At 39.9% G+C, this 25400-nt stretch overlaps 1 protein-coding gene across 7 annotated transcripts in view; it reads right to left on the reverse strand.

Moving 5' to 3' along the window:
- wdfy3 (WD repeat and FYVE domain containing 3) overlaps nt 1-23863 on the reverse strand; it is a 101234-nt gene extending 77371 nt beyond the window's left edge. For 5 of the 7 annotated variants that reach the window (XM_030416242.1, XM_030416237.1, XM_030416238.1 and 2 more), the window contains exons 1-3: nt 15973-16321; nt 4016-4226; nt 990-1113 (exon numbers count right to left, since the gene is read on the reverse strand). In XM_030416242.1, the coding sequence (XP_030272102.1) occupies nt 990-1113; nt 4016-4226; nt 15973-16001 (364 nt within the window). In that variant the 5' untranslated portion in view covers nt 16002-16321. Of the gene's footprint in view, nt 1-989; nt 1114-4015; nt 4227-15972; nt 16323-23653 lie in introns of those variants that run through there. The other 2 variants (XM_030416241.1, XM_030416240.1) reach the window with 2 other exon arrangements.
- Between the last annotated feature and the right edge of the window lie 1537 nt (nt 23864-25400).

The following is a 25400-nucleotide window of genomic DNA, read 5'->3' on the forward strand; positions in this document are numbered from 1 at the left end:
GCTGTCTCTCTTCGAAAGGGGCGAGGTCACACACAGACCGGCAGGTCGCGGAGAGGAGCAGAGAGGCTCAGCGGAGCCCAGGAGAAAACATCTCCACATACGGTTCTCTTACTGATTTTATTTCTCCTTGTTATAAGCAAACTATCCAGTCTGATCCCAATTTTGTGAAAGACATAGAGTATATGACAGTAGCATCGACATAATGTCAAGCCCTTTCAAGCACTTAAACTAAAATCCAAGCACTTTTCAGACCTTGACAACACAACATTGAAATTCAAGCACTTTCACGGATTTCAAGCACCCGTACGAACCCTGTCCTTTGAACAAAAATATCCACTGATTTACAATCAGTTAACAGTTACTGTTTGGGATAAAGATATGCGTCACAGGAAAAAACTAAACCAATCTCAGCATCATGAATTTAACTATAATTGAAAATTGAAGGAGTAACGGGGAAAAAATCCCTTCCAGGGTTTTCCCTGCCATTATACGGCTTAGGCGCGGCGCCCAAGCATTTTTGCCTCCCGCCTAAGCAGGGTTCTCCCCAGACGGTGGAACAGCGGCGCTACCCCGCTAGGTCAGCGCCGCTATACTCCGCGCGTGACGGTGACGAGCGTCCGTCCGTCCCCGGTTGACGGCTAGGAGCTCCCGGCTGACGGCGGTGAGCGTCCGTCCGTCCCCCGGCTGACGGAGTTGATGACCGTCTGTCCGTGTCTCTCCCCCCCCCTGGACTGACGTTGACGAGCGTTCGCACCCCCCCCCCCCCCTCTCGACAGACGGTGCGCCGCAACACTAAAAATTTCTGGGGAGAACCCTGCCTTCCAACTGTTACCTTATCAGAGCACAAACACACCCATGAAAGGTAAAAAGGAGATCATCTCTGTGACAAGAAGCAAACAGGTTATGGGAAATAACCACAACCTTCACTAAGAAATGATAATTGGTGTTTACATCTTTTCTGTGATAAATCCATGTGTCAGAGGGCTCACCTGTGGATTTATTAGAGGCTCGTCGTCTGATCTCTGTCACCATGAGCCGTGAGACCTGGGTGGTGAACTGCAGCAGGTCGGAGAACTTCTCCGTCATGGTGCTGGGTGGAGCATTCCCAAACACCTAAAGCAGACAGATGAGCATTGGTTAAATAAGAAGAAGAGAAATTTCAAGAAAACTTAATTTCATTATCAATCAGTCGCCCGGTAGTGGCAGCTTCGGATTCCCCACAGTCCAAAACCAGAAGACTCTTCCCTTACTATCATAAATAACATAGTAAAGCAGCAAATCTTAACATTTAAGAAACTGGAACCATCAAATATAATAATCTAACGTCACCCTAAATTAAAACGAGGAAAGGGTTATTGCAATTAAAACAAGGGATAAACCGGCTATAGAGAGAGAAAAATCTGTCATTTTGGAAAGGTTGCTGATTGGTTCTTTAATGGAGGAAAAAGAGCTAATCAAATAAATTAAACATTAATAGCTATTAAAGCCTGCACTTCCTCACAATTATGGCAAAAATCGCATCAAGCAGAGACACACAGGAGTCATCAAGGTGGAGCTACACTATACTATATCTCTGGGTTCTTCCTGGCATGTCCTGATTTTACAGCCACAGAGCACACTGCAGCCTGAGCCCTTGTGGGAGCAGGGCAAAGATAAACTACACTTTAATGAACTACGACTCATCATTTGTTTATTTTCCCAGCGCATCTGACATGATAGAAGGCCCCGAGCATGGCATCCTGCTGCACCGGGAGTACTATACTTATGAATTCTGACATGAATTACGGCACCAGTGAGTGAATCATAGCCAGCGCCAGATAATTAGCTGACAAGTCAAGAGACCCTTGGTAAGGTACTCAAGTCTGATGACAACACTCAACAGGGCTGCTTGCTGCAGCAGCCACAAAACAAAGAGGCAAAGCACTCTGTCACCTTAATATAAAGAAGGAATGTAAACAGAGAAATTATTTCTCCTGCATTATCAGATTGGTTGGACACACAGTCATTTTGATACATTAATCCAGGCCTTTTCCTATGCTTAGACAACTGGCAAGTAGTCATTCATCCAATTTACATGTGTTCCTGATTGTCATTGATGCTGCAAATTATTTATTACTTATTTGTAAAATGGAAATAAAAAATATCCACAGATTTGTTTCTCAAATGGTGAACCACTGTTCGATACGTTAAGTCTTGGGGCAGTTGGTCAATATGAAAATAATTAATACTTATTACTTCAGATGTGAGTTTTGCAAATCAACTGCCAATTTATTACCTTCAGCTTGAGTTATACACTCCTGATCAAAATTTTAAGAACAGTTGAAAAATTGCAAGAATTTACATTTTGCACTGTTGGATCTTAAAAAGGTTCTAAGTAGAGTCCTTCAAAAGCCCAAATCTGCGCAAAAATGTGGATTCAATGTCATTTTCTGTCAAGCATTCACACTGTCATGACCTCCTGATGGCAAAAGCCAAAAAGCTTTCTTTCGTTGAACGTGGTCGGATTGTTGAGCTGCATAAGCAAGGCCTCTCGCAACGCGCCATCGCTGCTAAGGTTGGACGCAGTAAGACAGTCATTTTGAATTTCTTAAAAGATCCTGAGGGTTATGGAACAAAAAAGTCAAGTGGTAGACCCAAAAAACTTTCCCAGGCGCTGAACCGGAGGATCCGATTGGCTGTCCTTCAAGACACGTGACGATCCTCGTCCCAAATTAAGGCCGTTACTGGTGCCGACTGCAGCCCAATAACCATCAGACGGCATCTGCGAGAGAAGGGCTTTAAGAACAAAAAATGTCTTCAAAGGCATCGTCTCGTTCAACGCCACAAAATTGCCCGTTTGGACTTTGCAAGAGAGCACCAAACATGGGACATTGAAAGGTGGAAGAAATTTTCATTCTCTGATGAGAAAAGTGGAGGGGGCGCCATCATGATCTGGGGTGCTTTTTCCTTCAATGGAACAATGGAGCTTCAGGTTGTGCAGGGGCGTCAAACGGCGGCTGGCTATGTGGAGATGTTGCAGAGGGCATCCCTCATGACTGAGGGCCCTCGTCTGTGTGGTAATGACTGGGTTTTTCAACAGGACAACGCTGCAGTTCACAATGCCCACTTGACAAAGGACTTCTTCCAGAGGAATAATGTCACTCTTTTGGACCATCCTGCGTGTTCCCCTGATCTAAATCCAATTGAGAACATTTGGGGACGGATGGCAAGGGAAGTTTACAAAAATGGACATCAGTTCCAGACAGTAGATGCCCTCTGTGAAGCCATCTTCACCACTTGGAGCAACGTTCCCCTAGCCTCCTGGAAACACTCGCATCAAGCATGCCGAAACGAATTTTTGAAGTGATCAACAAGAACGGTGGAGCTACTAATTACTGAGTCCTTTTTTGAAACTTTTGGTTCTATTTTAGGGGGGTTTCAGGGTTTTTTTGAGCTATGGTCTTAAACTTTTGATCAGCTGATGAACAGCCTATTTCAGTTTAATTGTTGCTTACTCAATTTTTTTTTTGTGTCACTCCCATTTCTTCTTTTTGCATTTTGAAACTCTACTTAGAACCTTTTTAAGATCCAACAGAGCAAAATGTAAATTCTTGCAATTTTTCAACTGGTCTTAAAATTTTGATCAGAAGTGTATATGTGGTTCCCAAATAATTCCCATGTGACATCTTGTTTATTTAGTTCATATCAGTCTATGCATATTATCTATCAAATCCATGATACAAGAGTCACTGGAATTGGTGGAGCACCAACTCGTCTGTAACACCATGTTACAGTCCTACTGTGTGCCTGACAACAATTAATCTTCTTTTACAACAACATTAGACACAAAACAAGAGGTTTGAATGTCAGCTTCATACATCACAGAACCCAAATGACTGCTTTTCAGTAAACTGTCAACTAAGACTCCTTATAAGAATTGTTATCTCTCCCGTTCTGTTCTGTCCAGTTTTGTAACTGAGACTGCTGACGTTCATCTGCCTGTGTTTGGACCGCCTCCAGCCCTAATGTGACTTACCCTGTTAAATACGGGAAGCATCATGTAGAGCTTCTCTTCCTGCTCCTTCTGGGTCATGTGGCGAGGAGGGTGGCACAGTTCGGAGAAAAGGCGTCGCAGGTGCATCAGGCCCAGCGCATTGTCCTGGGGGCTGCACTCCTCCTGCCTTGGCCGACCCATGATCCTCTTCACCATGTTCATCTTGAGCGGCTTGGTGAGACCAAAGGTGGTCCTGCAGACAGGAGAGGGGAGGTTAAAGACATGCATTGAAGCAGCTCAACACTTAAAACGTCCTGTTGGGCTAAGTGTCATACCTTGATTAGGTACTAACTACACTGTGTCCCCAGCATTGAGTGTTTAAACAGTCAAACAGCCAACGTTGGCATTGCACATTTGGTCAGAATCCTTGTCTTTTTTACTTTTCCTTTAATCAGACTGTATGTAGTTAAGGTCTGATTATTGAACATCAACTTGTCTTTAGAAATTATTTGGCATTTTAATTTTTGTTTCTTTGAATAAATAAACATAAGGGTTTAGCCTGTCACAAAGTCAAGCACTGCCTAACACAAAAGCTGCAATGGCCTGCAACAACCCAGGGGTGGCTCATCATGACTGGGGCTTAGTATCAAAACTCTCTGGAATCCCAACCAAGACATACCAATCAGAGTGAGCATCAAAAACTGTAACTGCAAGTATTGAAAGGTTGCATCACTTGGGTCAGATTTGTGGTGTAGTTTCCTGTTATTTTAAGTGATTATACAGCTGATGCACTGATAAATTTGGCATATGTTTCAGACAGACATTTTCTTTTGCTATGGCAACAGTGGCACATGAATATGCAATGGCTGGTAGCTAGGTTTTGTTTTTACAAAATGCTTGCTGCCTCATTGACCCGGCTAATAAAGCCAAATAAATGTGTTGCTGGTTCAAGTTACTGTCTTTCTTTAGGCAATTCACTTTAAACAGTACAAATATTATACTTTGCTTCTTTGAAGCGTGGTTGTTGTATATTTAGCCATTATTTTCACACATCCAATTCTCTCCAGACTATCTTTAAGATGGTTGCTAGGAGACTTCACAGAACTGCAAAGCCTACATACAACACAAATAAACATCCACTTATAACAGAACCAACAGCACAGAACATTTGCAACAAATATGCTCATCAATCTCAAATACAAGTTTCATTTTCATCCACTACAATGATGCACTGTACCTTGCTCAAGGGCACACTGACTGTGGTGGCTGTAGTAGGGAAAAGCGTCTCTCATTTATTTTCCCCACATGATGAGTACGAGGCCTCTAGGGACGCTTGACATTATATGTTTTGCTAAATGAGATATGTAAAAGCTTTCTCAGCTCTAATTCTCAATGACACATAATCACTTTTGAGATATTAGTTCATTTTGTTACACTGTAATAATGACAGCTCATTGGCTCTGATCCTTGGACTCACTGAAAAGGCAGAGATTGAGCAGCTGCAATGTCCTACTTCTGAAATGTTGCTTGTGAACATCAGATTGCCTTATCAATTAATTACTGCATTTAACACGACACCTTCACAAACAATGGGATTTACATCTGAAGATCAGGTACAGTATATACAATAGTTCTGGCCTAGGTTATTAGCTTGCAGACCTTTGCCGGGCTGAAATTCACCTCAAGAGCACCCACAGTTAACTACCAGTCCTGGAGTAAACAACATGGACAGTTAGGTGGCATGATGGTCTACTGTGTAGTCCTTCCTTTCACAGGGAAGGAAGTGCACTCCTCACAGTGGATTACTTTCACTTTAGACATAAATGGGTCCTACCATTTACGCTAAAAAAAAATAAACACAACGAAAGATTCTTTTCAGTTTTTTTCTACTATCTTACAAAGTTTGAATTTAATTATTATCCATGAAAAAATAATGCAATAACCCAGACAGTACATTTTTGTAAATTTTTACAAAGGGGGGTTTAAACGGGTTGTGAGTGTTAATTCATTTCTAATTAAGGGGATCTTCATATACCATTTGGATCTAAACTTCTGTTAAAATCATATATTTCAACATTTTTGCAAGACAAATTACTTACTTACAAATTACAAATTACGTTCTAATGTACGTCAAATAATTTCTATTGAAATACTTCTTAGCAAGTCAGGGGAATTTTTCATGTGCTTAATGTAAATGGTGTTATCCCTGTGCAAAGAGACAAGTCACTAGAAGTGTTTTTCCCTCAATTACAAAAGGCACCACTTTGCTTCACATTTGTACCATGCCACACATTTCTGACACCTGCCAGTAAATGGGAGTGTGATGATCTACTTGCTCAATTGCACCTCGGAAGTAGCCACGAAGGACTGAGAAAGCACTTGTTCATACCCTCTCCTAAGCCGCTTCTGTGAAGTCAACACAAATCTGGATTCAAACAAGCCACCCTCAGGGTAAGAGTCCCTCTGAACAGGCTAATTCACTCCTGGCAAGCCTCTCCGTCTGTTGGCTGTCCATACATTTGATTCTATTGTTGTGATATCACAAGTGCTGCCACTATGTAGATATCCGGGTATTTTAAAGTAGTTTGTAGACTTGAATTTGAGCCAAAAACAGGTGGTTGTATCATTTCACAGGGGATGCTCCTCCCAGTTGTCTGTTATACAAATGTTTATTGAAATGTCTTTTGGGCTTTAATAAGTATTTCTAATTTGCACCATATTCTCCAAGTCATCCCCAAACAATCAATTAATGGAAAGGTTTGGAAATATCTCAATTCTCAGATGCATTGCTATTTAGACGTGTAAACCTTTGCATCGAGGCGGGGACAGAACATAGTCAGGAGTTTGGAAATATCTCAATTCTCAGATGCATTGCTATTTAGACGTGTAAACCTTTGCATCGAGGCGGGGACAGAACATAGTCAGGAGTTTGGAAATATCTCAATTCTCAGATGCATTGCTATTTAGACGTGTAAACCTTTGCATCGAGGCGGGGACAGAACATAGTCAGGAGTTTGCAGCTTACACAAAAATATATTCTACTATATTATCTTGATCATTGAATGTCCAGGTCTCAGCTAGACAATAAAATATAAAATACATATATAAAACCTATAATATAATAAAATAAAGTTGCAACATTGTGGGCAAAGATTAAGCTAAACTTTTATATGTGGGACATATGGCAGAGGGTGTCACTCTCGCAGCAATCAGCAGCGAATATCACAACAATTACAAACCACATCATCTGTTTTCAACATTGCCATCCAGCTCTGAGAGAGGTGTGTGCTGCAGAGTCATGTTTGTGATGTTTGCCACAATCAGGAAGTGGCCTGTCATATAGCTGCTATGTGTCAATATCATTTTTATAGATTACAGCACGCTTGTAATGTATTGCAGGAAGATATATGGTTTGTTTGTGTACCAAGTTGGGTCAGACAGATACTATAGCTGAAAAGATTTAGCTTTTTATATTGCAGACTGCTGTAATCCGATTATGAAAAGGATCCGTCTGACTGATTGTATTACCTGATGAAAAGGTAGTCATGTGCAGTAATACAGAACATTCAAAAGAGATATAGCATACTGATTTTGGTGACCAGTGACCTTTTTTCTCTAGTCTCACTTTCACAGCTTACCTTTGGTTTCATTAAATGCAATATCTACTGCTACAAACAGAAGAAAAAAAACTCACTAATCAATGATTATATGATCTTTCACCTACAGCCACCAACTGATGACACTTTGGCAACCATCTCCTAACTATTTTATCACATATGACATACGATATTGGCAGTGACTGTAACAGCTAAGTGGAAAGATTATTAGCTGTTCTCACAGGGTCTGCCTTTTATTGAGCGCTTTCTTGTTCAAGGTCTGCTTCGCCATGACTGGCATCTCAACAACCCACATCTACTTTTGCTCCAACCTGCTCATTCCTTCAAGGACTGTCATAAAAGACAGCAAGAACGTGAAAAGAAACATAATGGCAGGGACAGGCAGCCACAAAGACATGTCTAAGTGTTTTTCTGATTTACTGGAACATGGCATCTGTGGAACTAACAAAATTACTGAAGACTGAAGGCTTTAGTAACTCACCCTACCCACACAGCACGGCTGCCCTCGGCATGAACTCACGCTCAAATCCATTCAACATCCGCCATTTGGTCCACTTTTATCTAAAGTGCCTGACAGTCCATGAGTGTATATATTTTTTCAGAATGCATTGTCTCAAGGGATTTGAGTTTCTTTACCTGGTCATGGCTCTGCTTTGCGACTGCTGCAATCAGGCTTTGAGTTACGCAACTAGTTCTGTCGCATCAGTGCTTTGGGCTCCTTTCCTCACTTTGAAGGAAAATTTCATAAGAAAATAATTACAGACAGGTATGATGTTTGGTTAATCTCTGACCCATTTTAGACACATGATGATGATCAAATTAGACAAGACCTGAAAGGCTCAGGGTTACAATACAGCCTGTGTTGGCAGGGATACATTCCACAATTCAGCTTCTACTAACCACCAGCTCTGCTTGTCTGAGATAAGGCATTAGAGCAAGCCCTACAGAATATATCCTTCCAAAGCAACTAAATTATACCACTGCCTGCTGCAGACACTGATAAAGTTTACAAATGTGTGACAGGGGATTTTGTTTTAGGTGAAAGGCCTGAAGACGCAGCAATTGTAAATTGTAGCAATCCCATTTTACCGCATCCGCTCTATTCGAGATTACATGTGAAGGTGAACTTAAATTATTACTGACAGGGTAATCCTACCTACAATATAAAAATAAAACTAGAATAGCTATCAGTAGATTGCATACCTCCATCAAGGCCGAACAGTCCCCTGTAACTCAGTCACCCTATTTTACAATGTTCAAGAAAGTGAGAAAAACTTCATTGATCCTTTTATCCGAATCTGCAACAAAAATTAATGGGGGTCTATTCTAGATTGAGACCTATACACAAATCAGTTTACACAAAAATCTGTTTAGTAGTTTTTGTGTCATTCTGCTGACAAACCAACCAACCAGCAAACAGATATGGGTGAAGACACAATTTCCATGAGGTAATTAAAGAAACTAAGAGTCACAGATACACTTCAATTTTATAATGCCAGTGGGCGCATTTATTTAAAGGTTAAAATATACACTTCTCTATAAACTGACTGCTAACACACTAAGGGTTTACTTTTGCTGTTTTTATAAGAGGAAGTGACCGTGGAACATGAAGTCTTTTGAGCCAGAGGAAGTTGAAAGGCGAGGCCTGATTAACTACACTGTTGAGTAACGCCTTAAAACACTAATTTAGACAAATGCGGTTAGAATCTATTAAATTGAAAATGTACACTTCTGCAGTATTATTGTGGAATGGATCCGGGGCAGATGTTTACAATAGCTACAACAGTTTATGAGTCAATGAGCAATTAATCATTTATTCAGTTTTGTTTTGTTACTTTTAGTGTGAGCCAAGTGAGAGTCAAAATCAACAAACACCACCATTAAACTTATCAGAATGAACTGCTAACAGCGCATGCAGTAAAAACCTGACCCAGAAACTTTTATCTTCCTGAGAAACACGGTCTTGTTTTCATAAGAAATTCACTCCTGAATTTTTTTCTGCATATCAGAAATCGAGACTCAGAAATGTTTTTGAAGTTAGAAGAGGATATTGCTGCACCAAAAAAATGAACTGTTGTGTGTATTTGCTGCTGACCAATTTCACCAGACAGAACTGACAACTATACTGGTTGACTATGTTTAAAGAATAGTTGAGGGCCTCTGAATGACATATATGGTTTCAAAAGGTTTGCAATCGCACTGAAGCTCATCAGTTACTCTAATTAAATGAATCAATTATTAATCCTCAGCGTCACTTGTTCAGTTGGGAAGTTTTACGGAAGTACGAGTTCATTACCATTCTGACATGTTTTAACACTGATGAGAGAAGCTATTCTGAGCAGCATTATCAGCACTCTGCACGGCTAACATCCTTACCCTCTCTATATAGACACATTTATGTTTATTAATTGCTTGTTGATCATGACACAGTAATCCATGTCAAATAGCAAAAGTCCTTATCATAATAAAACCCTCTACTGGATGAGTGGACAGACCACTGTAGTGGAAAACAAAAGACCCATATCAAGCTTTGAGAAAACGCCACAGATCTACTGCACATTTGGCCAAGCGAATACACCAGCAGTTGGGTTATAAAGTGATCAAGATGTACAAGCAGCATCAGCAAAAAAGCCAGCCTTCAGCTTTTGGCTAACATGGAAATTCAGGCTGAGCCACAGAAAAGCCTGTTGAAAAGCTGCCAGTCAAGGAGAAAATCTTGCTGGATGTCAGAAATTGAGAAACCAAAAGCAGAAGCAGTTGGCCTGTGGCCGGTTTAAAAATATCCAGCCCAGTGGGCCAGGTTCCTGAGTCACTGTTTCAAGGTTTCACGGTGGAAAAAAAAAGGAGACATGAATGATCGAAACTGGTGGAAGCTTCTTTAGAGATATGCAGTTTGGAGAGACTCTGAAACAAACCTTGAAAAAAAAAAAAAAACACATCCCCACTCTGAACTGAACCATTCTGCCTTCAACCAGACAATGTCAGATCATCCAGGGTCACAAGGAGAGAGAATAGACAAAAATGATTCCTATTAATGATAAATGATTCCTAAAATTAAGTGTGCTGCCTGTGTCACATATATTGTCACACACCGACTGTTTTGACTGTCTACTCCTACATTATTAAGGAGAATGGATGCAATAGGAGCTCACTGATCAGTGATTGACTGATTACGTTGTTCGCTTAGCAGGAAAAAGAAAACCTTTTCCACGGGGAAACTCTGGATTATATTTTCATGGATTCTGATATAATTTCCATAAGACTGTTATGTTCAGATTGTAGTCAACAAACAGGTGAGATCTGGGAACAAACACAGAAACAGAACTGAACAACACAACTAAACAAGCAATTCAAACATTCGGACAGGTTGTAAACAAGTGGACAGTTTGGGCATATTAGGTTTCACTTTAGTCGGAGGTTGAACCAAAGTCAGCGCTTACTGAAAAGACAGCAATAAATCCATTATTATACTGGTGGAAATTGAATCAAATCAGTTTATACACAGTAAGGAGCATTCACAAAGGACAGTTTATAAAAATGTCCCTTCTTGAAATCAAATTTAAAGTTAACAGCAGATTTATCCCTAAAGCTGTATTCAAGCAGAAACAGCCCAACTATCTTTTGTGCTATAATGTAGCCTTACTTCAGATCAAAGCCAGCATTTGTCTCTGAACAATGCTGACTGTTAGAACTGCTGTACTGGGTCCTGTGCAACAGAGAGTCAGTGAAGCAGACAAGAGTGCTGAGAGAATGGTAGAGTCAGAGCGCAGCAGGGCCGGGACGACAAACTGGGGCAAACACATGTCATACGACTCAGCATAAGGCTGAGCTGGAAAATCAACAAAAGGAGAGGCAGTGACCCGCAGACAAATGTAGCAATACAACTCACTCCACCTATTTGGTAAGCAGTGAGCATCAAGAAACCACAGAGTCCGGGCCTAGGACACATTGATAGTTTGTTTTGCATCTCCCTTTCGACACTGGTCTCCAAGGTGCAGTGGAAAACAAATTGTGACTATAATCTGAAGGAAGAGTAGATCTTTACCTGAAAGCCACCGTTTGTGGCTTGAAAGGCTTCCTGAAGCTTCGTCTCACAAGAGATTCTAAATCTTATCAACCAGTCTTGTTTGAAAAAATAAAACTCAAAATAGCATTTTTGTGAGAAAGTCGCTGGACCATGAAACATGACTACAGTGTAGACAAAAAGCAGTATGAAATCACTGTCTGTTCTCATTTGACTCCACTGCTTGAATGACAACCGAGCTGCTAATTGTCCTTTCTCCTGAAAAGCTTGTGTGCCCTTAGAGACATTGTGTGTAATATAGATCTATACAATATAACTCTACTTGTATTTAGCAGTTGATGTTATAGCAGGTTGGCATAAAACATTTATTGAATATAAAACACACCAGCAGGACGTGCGTTATTTCAAGCGCTTTTCTCTAAATGAACACAATCCATTTTTTTAAATCTTTTTTGCGCAGATCTGGAAACATAGCCAGTAAAACAAGATGCCCACACCATTTGGAACAGAGCATTCCTACTTCCTTCAGAGATATGAGGCCACATTATTTTGTTGATCCAAAATGTGTTGATGTGTTTGTGGGGGGCGATGTATGTACCTGAAGAATGCTGGAAACGGTTCAGGACTGTGAATTGCGAAAATGAGCTATTTAGATCCCTAACACAGCTTCCAAATCTTGCCGTTATTGCCTCCAACAACAGCTGCTGAAATGGCTTTTGAAGCAGCTACTTTAAAATAAATATTTTTCACGTGAAGGAAGAGAAATGGAAGATATTAAAGGCTGTTTCATAAATTTTAAGATCAAATTTGTGCTCTTTTAAAGATAGTGTAATGTACGGCCGAATTACTTGAAAAGAGCCAAGTAATTTTATAATGATTTGTTTGTTTACGTGGCACAAAAAGGGGAACAGATAACAAAAACAAAATAAACAACAGAAAAAAAACGTCCAAATTGTTATTTAAAGCATCCTCAAGCTCTCTCTGCCCTGATGTGAGTTTGTCCAACATGTGACATATGCAAGCAGACAACTCACTGCATACTCGATAAACCTTAGGGAGCAGTGACATACCAGGGAGGATCAAGATGGCAGCTTTGATGAGGATTAGAAACCCACAATGCCATCATCATACAAAGTTATTGCCAACTACAAGCTAATGAGCTAATTTTACACAAAATGTGTAGTATACCACAGTAAAAAAGTGTATGAATGTTACAGCAATAACCGTTTCAAAGCAGAAACAGCATCAAACCATGACTCAGCTGAACCAAAGGAAATTAGTGAATGGCATCAATGGAATGTCGACTTCTATGCAGTGGGGAACTGAGCTGGCTTTCTTGGCCCTCCAGTCTTTTTCAAAGCATTCTCTTTAAGCGGACGCCAGCTTCAATGAACATCTCACAGAGTTAGCTCCAACTCCTGGGAGATGAAGGCAGCCAGTGCCCTGGAAAAGCCCAACTCTTCAAAGGCTTGTGTGGTTGTTCCTCTGGAGAAAGTGATGTAATCACAGAAATGTCTCCTGTCTGACGGTTTACATGGGAAGGTGGAGGCTGGGGAGCTCCACAGAGAAGAAAAAAAAACTGAGCTGACAGGAGTTACATAAAACTAAACTTGTAAAAAACAAGGATGCAAATTTGAGGAAAGTGAAAGGCTATGTAAGCAGGGTGGTGATTTCTCATCAACCTCCAGCCAAATGTTGCTACGGGTGATAAATTGTCTCCTCTGCAACCCATTGTGACATATAACCCACCAACAGATACTTCCTTCTGTTAACTAACAAGTCACTAGAAGACTTGGTCAATATTCTGACATTTTTAAAAAATCATCACTAGTAAAAATGGAACTTGAATCATCATGGATTTAGTGTGACAAAGCTACAGTGGGCAGCTTCTACCTTCTGTAGCAGGTTTTGATTAACAGCTGATGCATGACCCGTATGAGCGTAACAAGAGCCAGAAGGGCAGGAAATGATCTCATGCCAAGCAAGCCCAGACACGACCAGAGTTGACAGCCTCCTCACTGGATATCTATTTAGGCCTTCAGTAAACAACACCTACAGTTTCATCATCACGGGTTTTAACCACAGCCACCAGCTAAATGCTGGTTAATTCTACCCGTGTCCCCCTCCCAGCTGTTTTGGCAAATAAACAGACATCATTGTAAATGTCGAAGTGCAGCAGCAACACTGACGGGAAGACAGAAAGTGATTTATTTCGCAGAGATCAGCGAGAAAGCCTGAGGCCACCTCAGTAGTGTTGCTTTGGCAGTAGATTTTCAATAACTTGTATTATTTTTTACTGATAATACATTGGTCATGAGTCACAATAAGTCGTAATTATCAGTTTTAATTTTAATTTATTACTGTTAAACTATTCAAATGATGATAATGTGACATTTAGTCAAAAATATTTGCTTACATGTGGAGAACAAGATCTTTAAGCCATGGCATCCCTGCAGTGCTACTGTACTTCATTACGATGTTTTGTCAAACATCATACCCTTATGAAAAGACTTTGATATTGCACTTGGCCACACTGCAATTTTGATAATATTTTGATAAATTATGCAGTGGCAGCCCTACAATAATGTGTTGGTTATATCACTGAATGGTAACAATAACAATAAGTGGATCCCATACAAAATACCTATATATAATAAATACAAAAAGAATATACAAAATACTAACAAATATGAGGAAATACTAGTGACTGGTCAAACTGATATTACATATTTTGACTTTAACATACTGTATATTAATATTATACATATTATTATACATTCGCCTTTTTATATCTATATAACATCAGCAACAAGTCGTTGTGGTCCATTTACAGCGCTGTAGGGATGACATGTTTTTTGTAGGGTAACCTGGAAATTAGCATCGCTCTGGTTGCCTCCACAAAAAGCCTATGGGAGTTTTGAATTGGATTTTGGGTTGTTGCCGAAAATAAGCTTTGTGCCAAACACAGGTTTTGAGACATGTTTATCCAGCAAGTAAATCTTCAAAGATGAACACAACTTTTGTGAATTTCAAAGTGTAACTTAACCTGCAAAAAGTAAAAAGCTAACATGAGGCTATAAATGTTATATTGCGGTTGCGTCAACCCCACTAAGCCATATTACTATACATTATTGTCAAGTTAGAGTTTGAATAGTTTGAAGATAAAGTCGGCCTGTAAAGATGGCCTAGTGAGTAGATGAGTATCCGTGTTCGGCCTGATGACGTTTAATGTCCCTGACAACTTCCGTAGTTTTTTTTTGCCACTTGTTAGCAACCACCGTTTTTAACACGTAAGCGCTTTATAATTCAATCATGGGACATTTAATGATGTATTTTATGTCTTATAACATAATGTATAAATAAGTTAAGCCTGTGGTAACCATGGACCTTATTTAGAGCATTCAACCCAAATCCATTAAAAGAAAACATTGATTTTAAGACAAGTGAACCAAGCGCAAAAATGCTAACCAATTTCCACGTTTAAGACTCATTGCTACAGCAGTCTATGATCCATCCCTCTACCCTCAAGTCAGCTTCAACCCAATGGAAAACTACACACAATCTTAACCTCCAGAACACCTAGAAAAGGAGTTAAAATGTTCTCTATTATTTCTGAAGAGTCTCTGTAATGTTTCCTTTTCTTTCAGCTCCATCAGAGATGACTACCTCTCCATCTCAGCTTTTCACAAGTCGATTAATTTGTTGCTTGTACAGGAGGCTGTTAATAATCTAAAACATGAGTTTCAAAATACCCCCCCAAAAAACCTAATCCTATATCCTACTAATCATGATTTAAGGGCCTTATTCAATTTAAAAAACTGTGAATTACACTGGATGTTTCAACTTAAAAAATATGGCACTCTTGAGAGAGAGATCAGGCAGTGACATTTCTATTTTACTGTATAAGGAGGTGTGATTTATCATTACGCAAACATGACATTACTCAAAAATAATCAAAATGTCCACTGCTCTGATCTTTACACAGTCAAACGCAGAGCTTAGCAACCTTGCTTCTTTTTTATCAAGCACACAACAGCACTAAAGACAATAGGGTATTTTGTTACATACAGTAGCTCTGACTGTTGCATCCCTCACTGTTCAATGGTGGCAATGATGGTTATCGAAGCATATTACGTGACTGTACTCAGTCATTCTGGATGTTAACATCCACCAAACTGCTTAAATGTTAGGTATACATGTAAATGAGTCAAGCACTGATGGTGAGAAGCAGTGCTTTTACATCAATAATAACATTTAACAGTCTATACTGTATCCAAGGTCAGGTTCACCAGTAACAGTAAACAAACTCCCAGTCACCGCGGAGACAAGCTCAGCCCCCCGCTCATGATTTTCCCTACCTGCTGTTCTCTCTGCGCTCCGCCAGCATCTCAACTCATCAGCAGCAGATAAGACAGAAATATTCCACTATAAACCAACAGCGGCTCCTCTTCCCCTCCAAAAACTGTCTTCTTTCGGATAAGGAAAGGCAACAACAATGGTGTCATGCCTTCTCCTCACGGCGGAGTGAAAAGAAGAGAGGCTAAGCGCGGAGGCATGGCTTGTCTTCATTGGCAGTACCAGGGGCTTTGTTCGCCAACCAGCGCACTGTGTGTGTTGTGTGTGTGTGTGTGTGTGTGTGTGTGTGTGTGTGGCCTGCCGGGACTGGCACAGCTGATCCCCCCCTGACACCGGGTGGGGTGTACTGGGCTCTGGAGGAAGAGGAGGGCTTTGGAGGAAGAGGAGGGGAGGGTGGCGCGTGGGGGGACTGTGGCCGTCACGGCGAGAGGAACATACCATTTAGTCCAGAATAACAGGGGGAGTAGCCTACATGCAGAACTCACAGTAGTGAGCACCATTAAATATTCATTTTATGGGGATTTAGACATCATTATGTACATCCAGGCGCAGTGAGTTCACATTAACTTTGCATTATCATGACTTCAGATACGTATAGGGAATGGAAAGGTTTTATCAAGAGCAGTTTTTCAATCTTACATGTGTGCAATTTGTAAACACTGACATAAGCCGTTTTTAGACAGAGCACCAAGCCCATCCTTTTGGCGGCTCGGTCCGCGGTTTTTGGGCAAATTGGGGGTCTGTTGTGGTCTGCCGATTTTCCGCCTCGGAGGGTACACTTATTTTCGCCTTGACTGCTATCTAAATACGAGGCGGAAACGTGCCGGCCTCTGCGTGAGGTGGGCGGAGGTGTCAATGACCTGCACTGTTGTGCGACCCACAGCCCGGGAGTTTTAAAACCAGGAAACAGCTGATCATAGCAGTCAGTCCTTTATTTCAACCGCGGACATTAAGATGAACAACTCGACAGCCGCTGAGATCCAGGAGATGTTAGCGTCTCCTCGGTCTCGGTAGCTGTTTTGTTGTGTTAGCTGGATGTTGTGTCGGAAAGCTAAGGAGGGTCGCTACTTTCAAATTAAAAGCCTCCTGCTAAGAACCCAGTTCTAAACTCCAATGGGGTGCAATGTAAAGCTCTTATTTTGAAGACAAATTCTATGTCACCGTTCACAGCCCAACTTCGAGCTTCACGTCACGTCACATGTTTATGCCTACCTCAGAGGCGGCTTTTGGAAAAGGAGGAATATTACGCCTCGGTTTTAGAAAGACAGGCTGGCACATTACCGCCCTTACCTTGGAGCAAATGTGCCGCCTTTTCTATCTAAAAAGGGCTATAGGCTACTGATATTTGATGTCTATCTTGTGGAAAAATGTAACATCCAATGATGAATCACTGTTTCTAGGTACTCTATTTTGAGCTCTGTCAATGATTACTACAGATTACTAGAGCTGTATCAATTAGTCATTTAATTGGTTACATGGTAGATAAGAATTGGTAACTATTTTGATGAATTACTTCCAATATGTAAAAGGCCAAACATTCTCTTGTTCCAGATTCTCAAATGTGAGAATATGGCTCTCTTCTCTGACTAAATATCTTTGGGTCAGCTGACTAAAGTTAAAAGGCATGTGAAAGTTTCAACTTGGGGTTTGGGAAATTTAATTGACATTTTCCAATCTTTTTCTGATGTTGCAAATTGATTACGACATTCTCAGATTCATACTATTTAATTGCTGTGATTAGGTTTTTGGATTTCTCAACCGGTAAACAGGATCACAGCCCTGAGAAAGTTCAAAACCCTCACCTGGAGACTGCATTGGAAGGTTCTGAGAACCACTGAGTCTTCTGGTTCCCTAAGAAGACACTAAAGTGTAGTTTCCAGCAGGGGAATGCTGGGATATATGGAAATGAGGCCAGCAGGGGATGCAGATCATACACCTCAGTGAATAAAGCCTGCTACGCAATCTCCTACTCAACATACCACCAGTGGCAAGGTTGAATATAAGCTGGAAAGTGAAAAAAATCTGCAGCCACAGAGATGTGTTGTGTTATAAGAGCCTGGGGGTTTCTCAGTAACTGGAATCACTCGACAGTAAGAGAACAGCACAAATGTGATTACAGCTCTTCTCCACCGAAAACTGCACTTGTTCTGTACATTTGTTAACTGCTAATAATACATCACAATTTTATCTAGAAAGTGGGAAAATTGCAAAGAATCCAGTATGTTCATAATGCAGTAAAATAGTTGCTGATCAACACCAATAACTGTAAACCACACATGAGCATAAACACTGTAGATCAGCAAGAGGCCCAACAGTTATTACCATCCAGCCAGGTGGAGCGCAGTCTGTGAAAATCACAGCCAATGAACAATCAAAAGAGCTGAGAATATCTCTCCTTCAATCTGTCAATTTACCATCATGAAATACAGTAAATAAGCCATTGCTACAGTTCATCTATGATTAATCATCCAACCCTAAAGCTGGCATTACTGACCAAATAACATTTAATTTCTTAGGAAACTCTAGTAGGAAATGCAACCATATATCTTCCAAAGACTGAGGCTTTTGAAAGAACTAACTGGTGTACTTCATGAACTACTACAGATGTTGTTCTATGTAATTATAAAGACTGCTATTTTCTCCATGTCAACAAATCCAGTGAAGAGAACGAGAACTACAACACATATGTCGATGTCTCAATACTCTATGGCTTCAGCACTAGAGTATCTAGGGGATTAGACATAAGGGTGATCAAGTTAGTGTTCACAACAGCAGGAGATGTGTGTGGTGTAGACCCTAAATAAACTAGTACATAGTGCCCATGTTCATTGTTATAAAAGAACATGTCACCTAATGCAACAGATACCGGCTACACAGGCAATATTTTGAGTAGGATCAATTTATAGTTGATTTCGGTCTTTTCAGTAGATTTGTTGACAATAAAAAATTAGTTTGTCAGATTTATCATGAAAAAAGAATGTCAGACAATATCTCATTTGTGCACAACATGAGCACAAATATACTTTTAAGTATGCTACAATCATTCAGTACACATTCACAAAGCATACGTGCATGCTGATTTCACTGCTCTAATGGCTCATATGACATGCAGGCAGTTTCCCTAGGGGCTAATTAAGAATTATCCCCTCCTGCAATTTGAATGCACGCTACTTCTTCTCAAGGACAACAACTGGTGAACTGCAACTTGAAGTCTTGTGTCTGACAAGACATCTTCAGTCAAAACACTCATACACAGACACACAAGACATGCGGTCTTATTCTTGCATTTTACATGGCCTGAGAAAGCTCACTTTGGTGCAGTGAGAAGAAAATTAGCATTGGCCTTGCACTGCATTATCCACAAGATTTTAATGTAGATATCTAGCTACATGCAATCAATAACAAGTGCCTCACAAAGCACAGAAAACACACTACTGCTCCTATCCCACAACAGAGAGGGAAATGCATAAATAGATGTTAGTACCAGATACTAATCTTTGTGTGTGTACTAAGTCTTTATGTGCTTATTAAAGCTTTGATCAAACCCTCTTCTGTGAAAATATATATATTTGAATATATACAAGTCTGTTTATCCAAGTTGGCCTATGGCGTAACTTTCTTCAAAATGGGCATAGGCATATCATATAGCTCAACCGTTGTTAATATATCACAGAACCTTGGTCCGGAATAATCGTGACTAATTTCCATATAAAGCAGCTGATAAATAGGATGGAAGCAGTTATTTCTGACATTTGTAATTACATAAATGACTCCAAAAACAATGTGGAGATCAAAATAATGTGTATTCTTACTGGACTCAATACTTTATCTCCCCTTACAACAACTTGCAACAATTTACAAAAATGCAGGAAAAAAACAGGTGCTAATACCAGAGATGACTGGAGGTAAATGAAAGAGCAATGTATGTTGTAAGAATGCAGTAAGTCACAGCAAACCTTGTTTTAGCCCTGGAGAATAAACCAAGCTGCGACTGATAATTATTGCACCGTTTTGATGTCTGTTAACACTGAAAGCACAGTGTGAGAAAAGCAGAACAAATGAAGGCTCCATGGTTACACTTATGACTTTGCTTCATTGCACAAACTACCCACAGTTTTTAAATAATCTCAGTAAATTACAGCAAAACGAGAACTCAACCGATCATTTCTGTAGTGGGGAAAAAAAGCCCCATGAGTATTACAATCTTAGTTTATCATACTGTATTGTGAAATCAAAAATAATAATAATGTCTTTCACAAACTAACTAGACATATCTAACGTCCCCGCCATTTTTTCTAATAAGAGTTCATGAGAATTTTCAGGTGACATTGTTGCATCTCCAAAGTAACATCCACAGCACATCCAGAGTCCTCTGTGGCAAACACAGTGAAGGGGAAATTATTCTTGTCCAGGTTAAGACTCACCAAAACACTTCATATTAACATCACTCATGCTCCTATTTTTTGTTTTCCAATGAGGCACTAATCTGCCTAATTGTTATTAAACATTTGTATTCATTTTTGGTTAAGGCTATGAAGGGTTACTTGAATATTTGAATAACAGTTTGCTAGGTGATCAAGATGGCCTCATCAAATTGCTTATTTGGTTTTTAACTGCATCTGAACCCAATAGACATTCCATCTAGTCAATTAACTCATCATTTGAGCTGTATATCTGGATGTATGCCACCTAACTGGCTTACTTGCTAGCTTAGCTTTTTGTGTTATAAAATTCAACTTGAAAAACATGAAAATGGATCAAATTTGAGCTTTCTGCTCATAAAACAAACATTCAGTTCGCTCTACACAAAAAGAAACTCAATTTCTGTCTAAATGCTCCAGAAGACAGTAATGTCCACATGTCAACAGCTACTTTAACTAATCATATTACTACTGGTCTAATTATATTAGATCAGTACATTCAAATGATAATCAGCCACATTCAAAGGTGTAAACAGTAGAAACAGAATGACTGCAGCTTAATTCAATGCTTTTATAGCATTATGGTGATGGCTGCCAGTCAGTCATGAGTCTGCTTAGGCCCTAATTTTCTTTGAAGCAATGGCATTGGCGACGCATGCCTTATCATTAGTTAATACGGTCCAATATACTGACTTTGGATGACTTCCAACAACTTCACGATGCCTGACGGTTTAAACTGTTAAATGGCCTGGGTGTTTCACCCATCCAGTGCAACTGCTTAAATACGTACAGATACCATCAGGTTGGACAAACCTGTTTTTAAATCAGGAGTGTGGATAGACAGAGGGTAAGCAACCAATAACTACTGTATGCTGCTTCTAATAATCATAGATAATACATTTATGATTTAAAAATGTCATTTTTTCATTTTTTTTTTTAAATTGCAAATTGTATGAAACTTAACGTTTTGTTTGTTAGTGGTCATAACGCTGTTTTAATAACCTGCATTTGTTGACTAGAACCCTTTGAATTGTATTCTTTCAGGTGGACAAAATAGCACAAGATTCTTAAAAATGCAATGGCCTCCAAAAACCGTACCAATTAGGTCAAGCTCATAAAGCTCATAATACTCGGTTTCTGCTGTGAAAGTGGTTTCCAAGGCCCTGTTTGGAAGTAAAATTACTAGACAAGTTATTATCCTTATTGTGTCTATGCGCGGGTCAAATGTTCATCAAACCAGGTCTCTACACCTGTAACAAAGAGTCATGAGTTGGCATGATTTTGTTTTATAAAAAGGATGAGACAATCAGGATTAACAATTAAGCTGCACCTTACATCTATTACACTGCTATCAAGTGTGACCGAATAGGATGTAAATTAAACATGCCAGTGTGAATTATTAAAGGAAACAGGAATGTAATTGGAAAAGATTAAGATGTTACCAACAGCCACTGTAGCAGTAGAGCATATCAGGCAACATTAACAAGCCTTTTCTGAACATAGAGTTAACATCTCGCTCATTGTAATGTTTACCTAGGTGGGGAGAATCAGGTAAATGTTGGCTGTTGCTGACTTGGTTTTTCATCCGTCCAACTAGCAAATGATTTCTGATCAATCTTTCTTTGAATATCTGAAAATTAATAAAATTTTCAGATAGACCATGTTGGCTTTGGATGTGATTTTCAGTCCTGTTTGCAACATGTTTACAGCTACAGCCCTCAGGCACTGGGTTCATAGCAGTTGTTACACCCTGGGGAAGGCAAGAGCAATGCCTGGACTGCACAAATGACAGCATGAAAACCTTTTTTTTACCATATTTCACCAAAAGTTATTTTGTCCTTACACAAGGAAGTTCTTATTTGCCCAATCACTATTCCGATGCTCTTTAAAAAGGGGCACTATGTGATTTTGGAGAAGAAATTTACCATTACAATCTCAGATATATTTAGCCTATTTCCTGTATAACTGAAAAAACAAGGAAAGTAAAGTCCCCAGAACACAGTTTGAAGCTAGAAAGGTGGGAGGGTCCATCACATATAAACAAAGTAAAACAGAATGAAATTGTGTTGTCCTTTAAGGTCAGTTTGTTTGTTTAGGCATTAAAATGTTCCTTTTTCATCAGTCACATAAGGTCTTTCTCTTCTAGTTAAAATTTCTTCCCCATTACTACATAAATACCTAAGAAACATTTGCTTGGAAACACACCACATCTCTAAAACATCCCCAGTGAGGACTTCTTCACAGAACCAGCACCTTTCTCTAGAATCTACAGCCTGCAGAAGTAAAACCATTCCTAACATGTGATCTGTCTGTCTACCATCTCACAACACACTCTGTCAAAAGGCACAGTAAACACTGCAAGAGCACGACAGTAGTTTCTAATACTGTCAGCTGCACCACTGTACACACAGCTCCAGTCTGCAAGCCAGATGGAGCCGCTGTCAGGTAGCTGGGTGATTGTACAGGCAGCCAGCCAGTCAGCCATGTAATCAAGAACAATGCACTGGCCAGTGGCCACACACAGGTGACTTTAAGGTGCACATCAGGCGCACAGCAGAGACTTTCAGCACCAAAGGAGGCCGATGTGAGCGCAGTAAATATGCCAGTCACTGCGACTTTAGTAGCAGCAACCTTGGCTATTGCTGGCCAGTCGTAATGTTACAGCAAACCTGCTTAGCCACCCATAATATTATGTGGAGTGAGAAATCCAGCCAACGCCACATAGCGTCACTGTAGCTGTGCCTCTTGCGGTTAGCTTAATTTTACACCGGTCTGTGTCCTCATGTGTTTTCCCCAATGAATGCAAACCAGTCAAAACTCCTTCAAGCAACCAAACACGAAACGAAAAACACAGCGCAGCAGCGAACCTGTACTGTATTACCGAAACGCTTCCAGCGGCTACATTAGCTCATATCAGCTAACGACCAGCTGACCAGCACTAGCATCGCAGCATCTGAACGACAACTGTCAAGCTAAACGGTGACGTTGGCCTTCAATGACTACACTGCAAAATAAAGAGGCTGCATTGTGTTTCAGTAATAACACTGGGTATACAATGTCTTTCTTGGCGATGCTGCTGGTACGCTGACACTGACTTAAATGTTGCTGTAGTTAAAAAAATAATAATAAATAACACTGACGCGAGCCGAGATGCACATTCCTGTCTAGGCTAGCTAACTCGAATGCTAGGCAGCTAGCAGCGCAGTGCTAGCTAGCCACTCTTGGGACCACTGTGTCTGTCGTGTGTGAGCCATCCACTTACCAGTGAGCAGTAAAATCCTTCGGCTTTAACACTGATAACCCCCAATGTGTCAGTTACGTGGGGCACCCCGAGTGTATCCATATGTCACAAATCATGCTTTACTCCAAAAGTCACTGCTTCCTTCTGGTAGCCATTTTTCCTCATCCCCCAAATACAACAAGCGTCCCAGGCAGCGCTGATTTTCCTCAGAGTGATTTTCCTCCTCCTCTCTCTCTTTCGCTCTCTCTCTCTCCCTCAGCAGCCCCGACGGAGACCACATCCGAAAGACAAACCTGACATCTGTTGGATAAATGGAAGAAGACACTTCATGCAGTGGATTAAAGGGACCATTTAATTGAATTAATCTTCTCTGTTACAGTAAAGCTAACAAGATTGACCATAAATGCTTTGTTGAGTCAGCTTTTTTTTGTTTTTGAGATCAGTGTTTAACCTCATAAAATGTGATGTTCCGCAAAAGCGTTTTGGGGAAAAATGTCTGTTTTTTAATGCATAAAAAAACAGAAGAGAAATATATTCAGAGTAAGCAAACTGACCTCAAAGGACGAGACAATTTCATACTGTTTTAATTTGTTTATATGTGGCGAACCCTGCCACCTTTCTAGCTTCCAACAGTGTTCTGGGACCTTAATTTTCCTCTGAGAACAGCTTGTTTATTCACTTATGGAAAAGATATATATATATTTCTGAGTTTGTGTTATTACCTCAGTAATAATGTAGATATTCAAATTCTGAGTTAACGTTTTCTTCTCCAAAACTACACAGAGCCCCCTCAAATCTTGTACAGCCAACCTAGAACTTAGCAAAAGTAATAGTGAAAAATATCATATGATAAAGGTTGAACTCTGCACCACCTATATAAATCCGAATGGATGCTACTCATCACCTGGTAGCCAAGCCAAGCAAGTAACTGAACAATGTATACATGGCATGAAGATATGCACAAACCACAGAAAACACAAGAAAGCACAGCAGTGCTTCTAAACAAGTTTCCAGGGAACGCAAACAAATGATAAACATGTTAGTCATTGGCAGATAAAGTTCCTTCAGCGGTCTCAAAAGTATAGATGTACACATTTCCACTGATTCTTGGCTTTATATCTGCTGATGGAGACTGTGCAGTACCGTCAAAAGCCCTGAAACAAGTTATGTTTGTTGTATTCTCAATTAAATCTAGTTTGTGCTCACTTTATGACGTACTATCTGTATTTCTCTGTGATTGAGTTAACAGTGAAGACAATGGATTTGATGTAAAAGACAGAGGCATGTTTTCTTTTTCTGCCTCACCTTTCTGGGGTATTTTCTAAATGCGATTGTTGTGTTTCATTTGGGAGTCATTTTTATTTATTTTGATGGAGAGTTTTAGTGGAAAAAATGACAAATGAAGTTACAGCCTAACATGGACAGTAAATAATCTATTCCCTAATGTCTGCACAGACCATAAAAAAGGGAAATCATTATTTCTCTCTCTCATGTATTAATTGTCTTTCTTTGCATGAATTGTTCTCTTTTATAACGCAAATTCACTAAATTGCTTTTAATAGAAAATACATGGACAATAGCTTAAAAGAAGCATAAGGAAAAAAAAACTTTCCTTGGCAATGGAAAAGTTTGATTCCTGCTTGAGTGGTTCCTTCATTCAATTTAGGAAATATACATTTATATTTTAGGCACATTTTTCAGTCAAAAATTGTGTTAATGTGTGTACTTAAGAGGTGACAGTTGATATCAGTAATTGTATGATTTTTGT

Source organism: Sparus aurata, chromosome 5, assembly GCF_900880675.1.
Source record: "Sparus aurata chromosome 5, fSpaAur1.1, whole genome shotgun sequence".
Classification (NCBI taxonomy): Eukaryota; Metazoa; Chordata; class Actinopteri; order Spariformes; family Sparidae; genus Sparus; species Sparus aurata.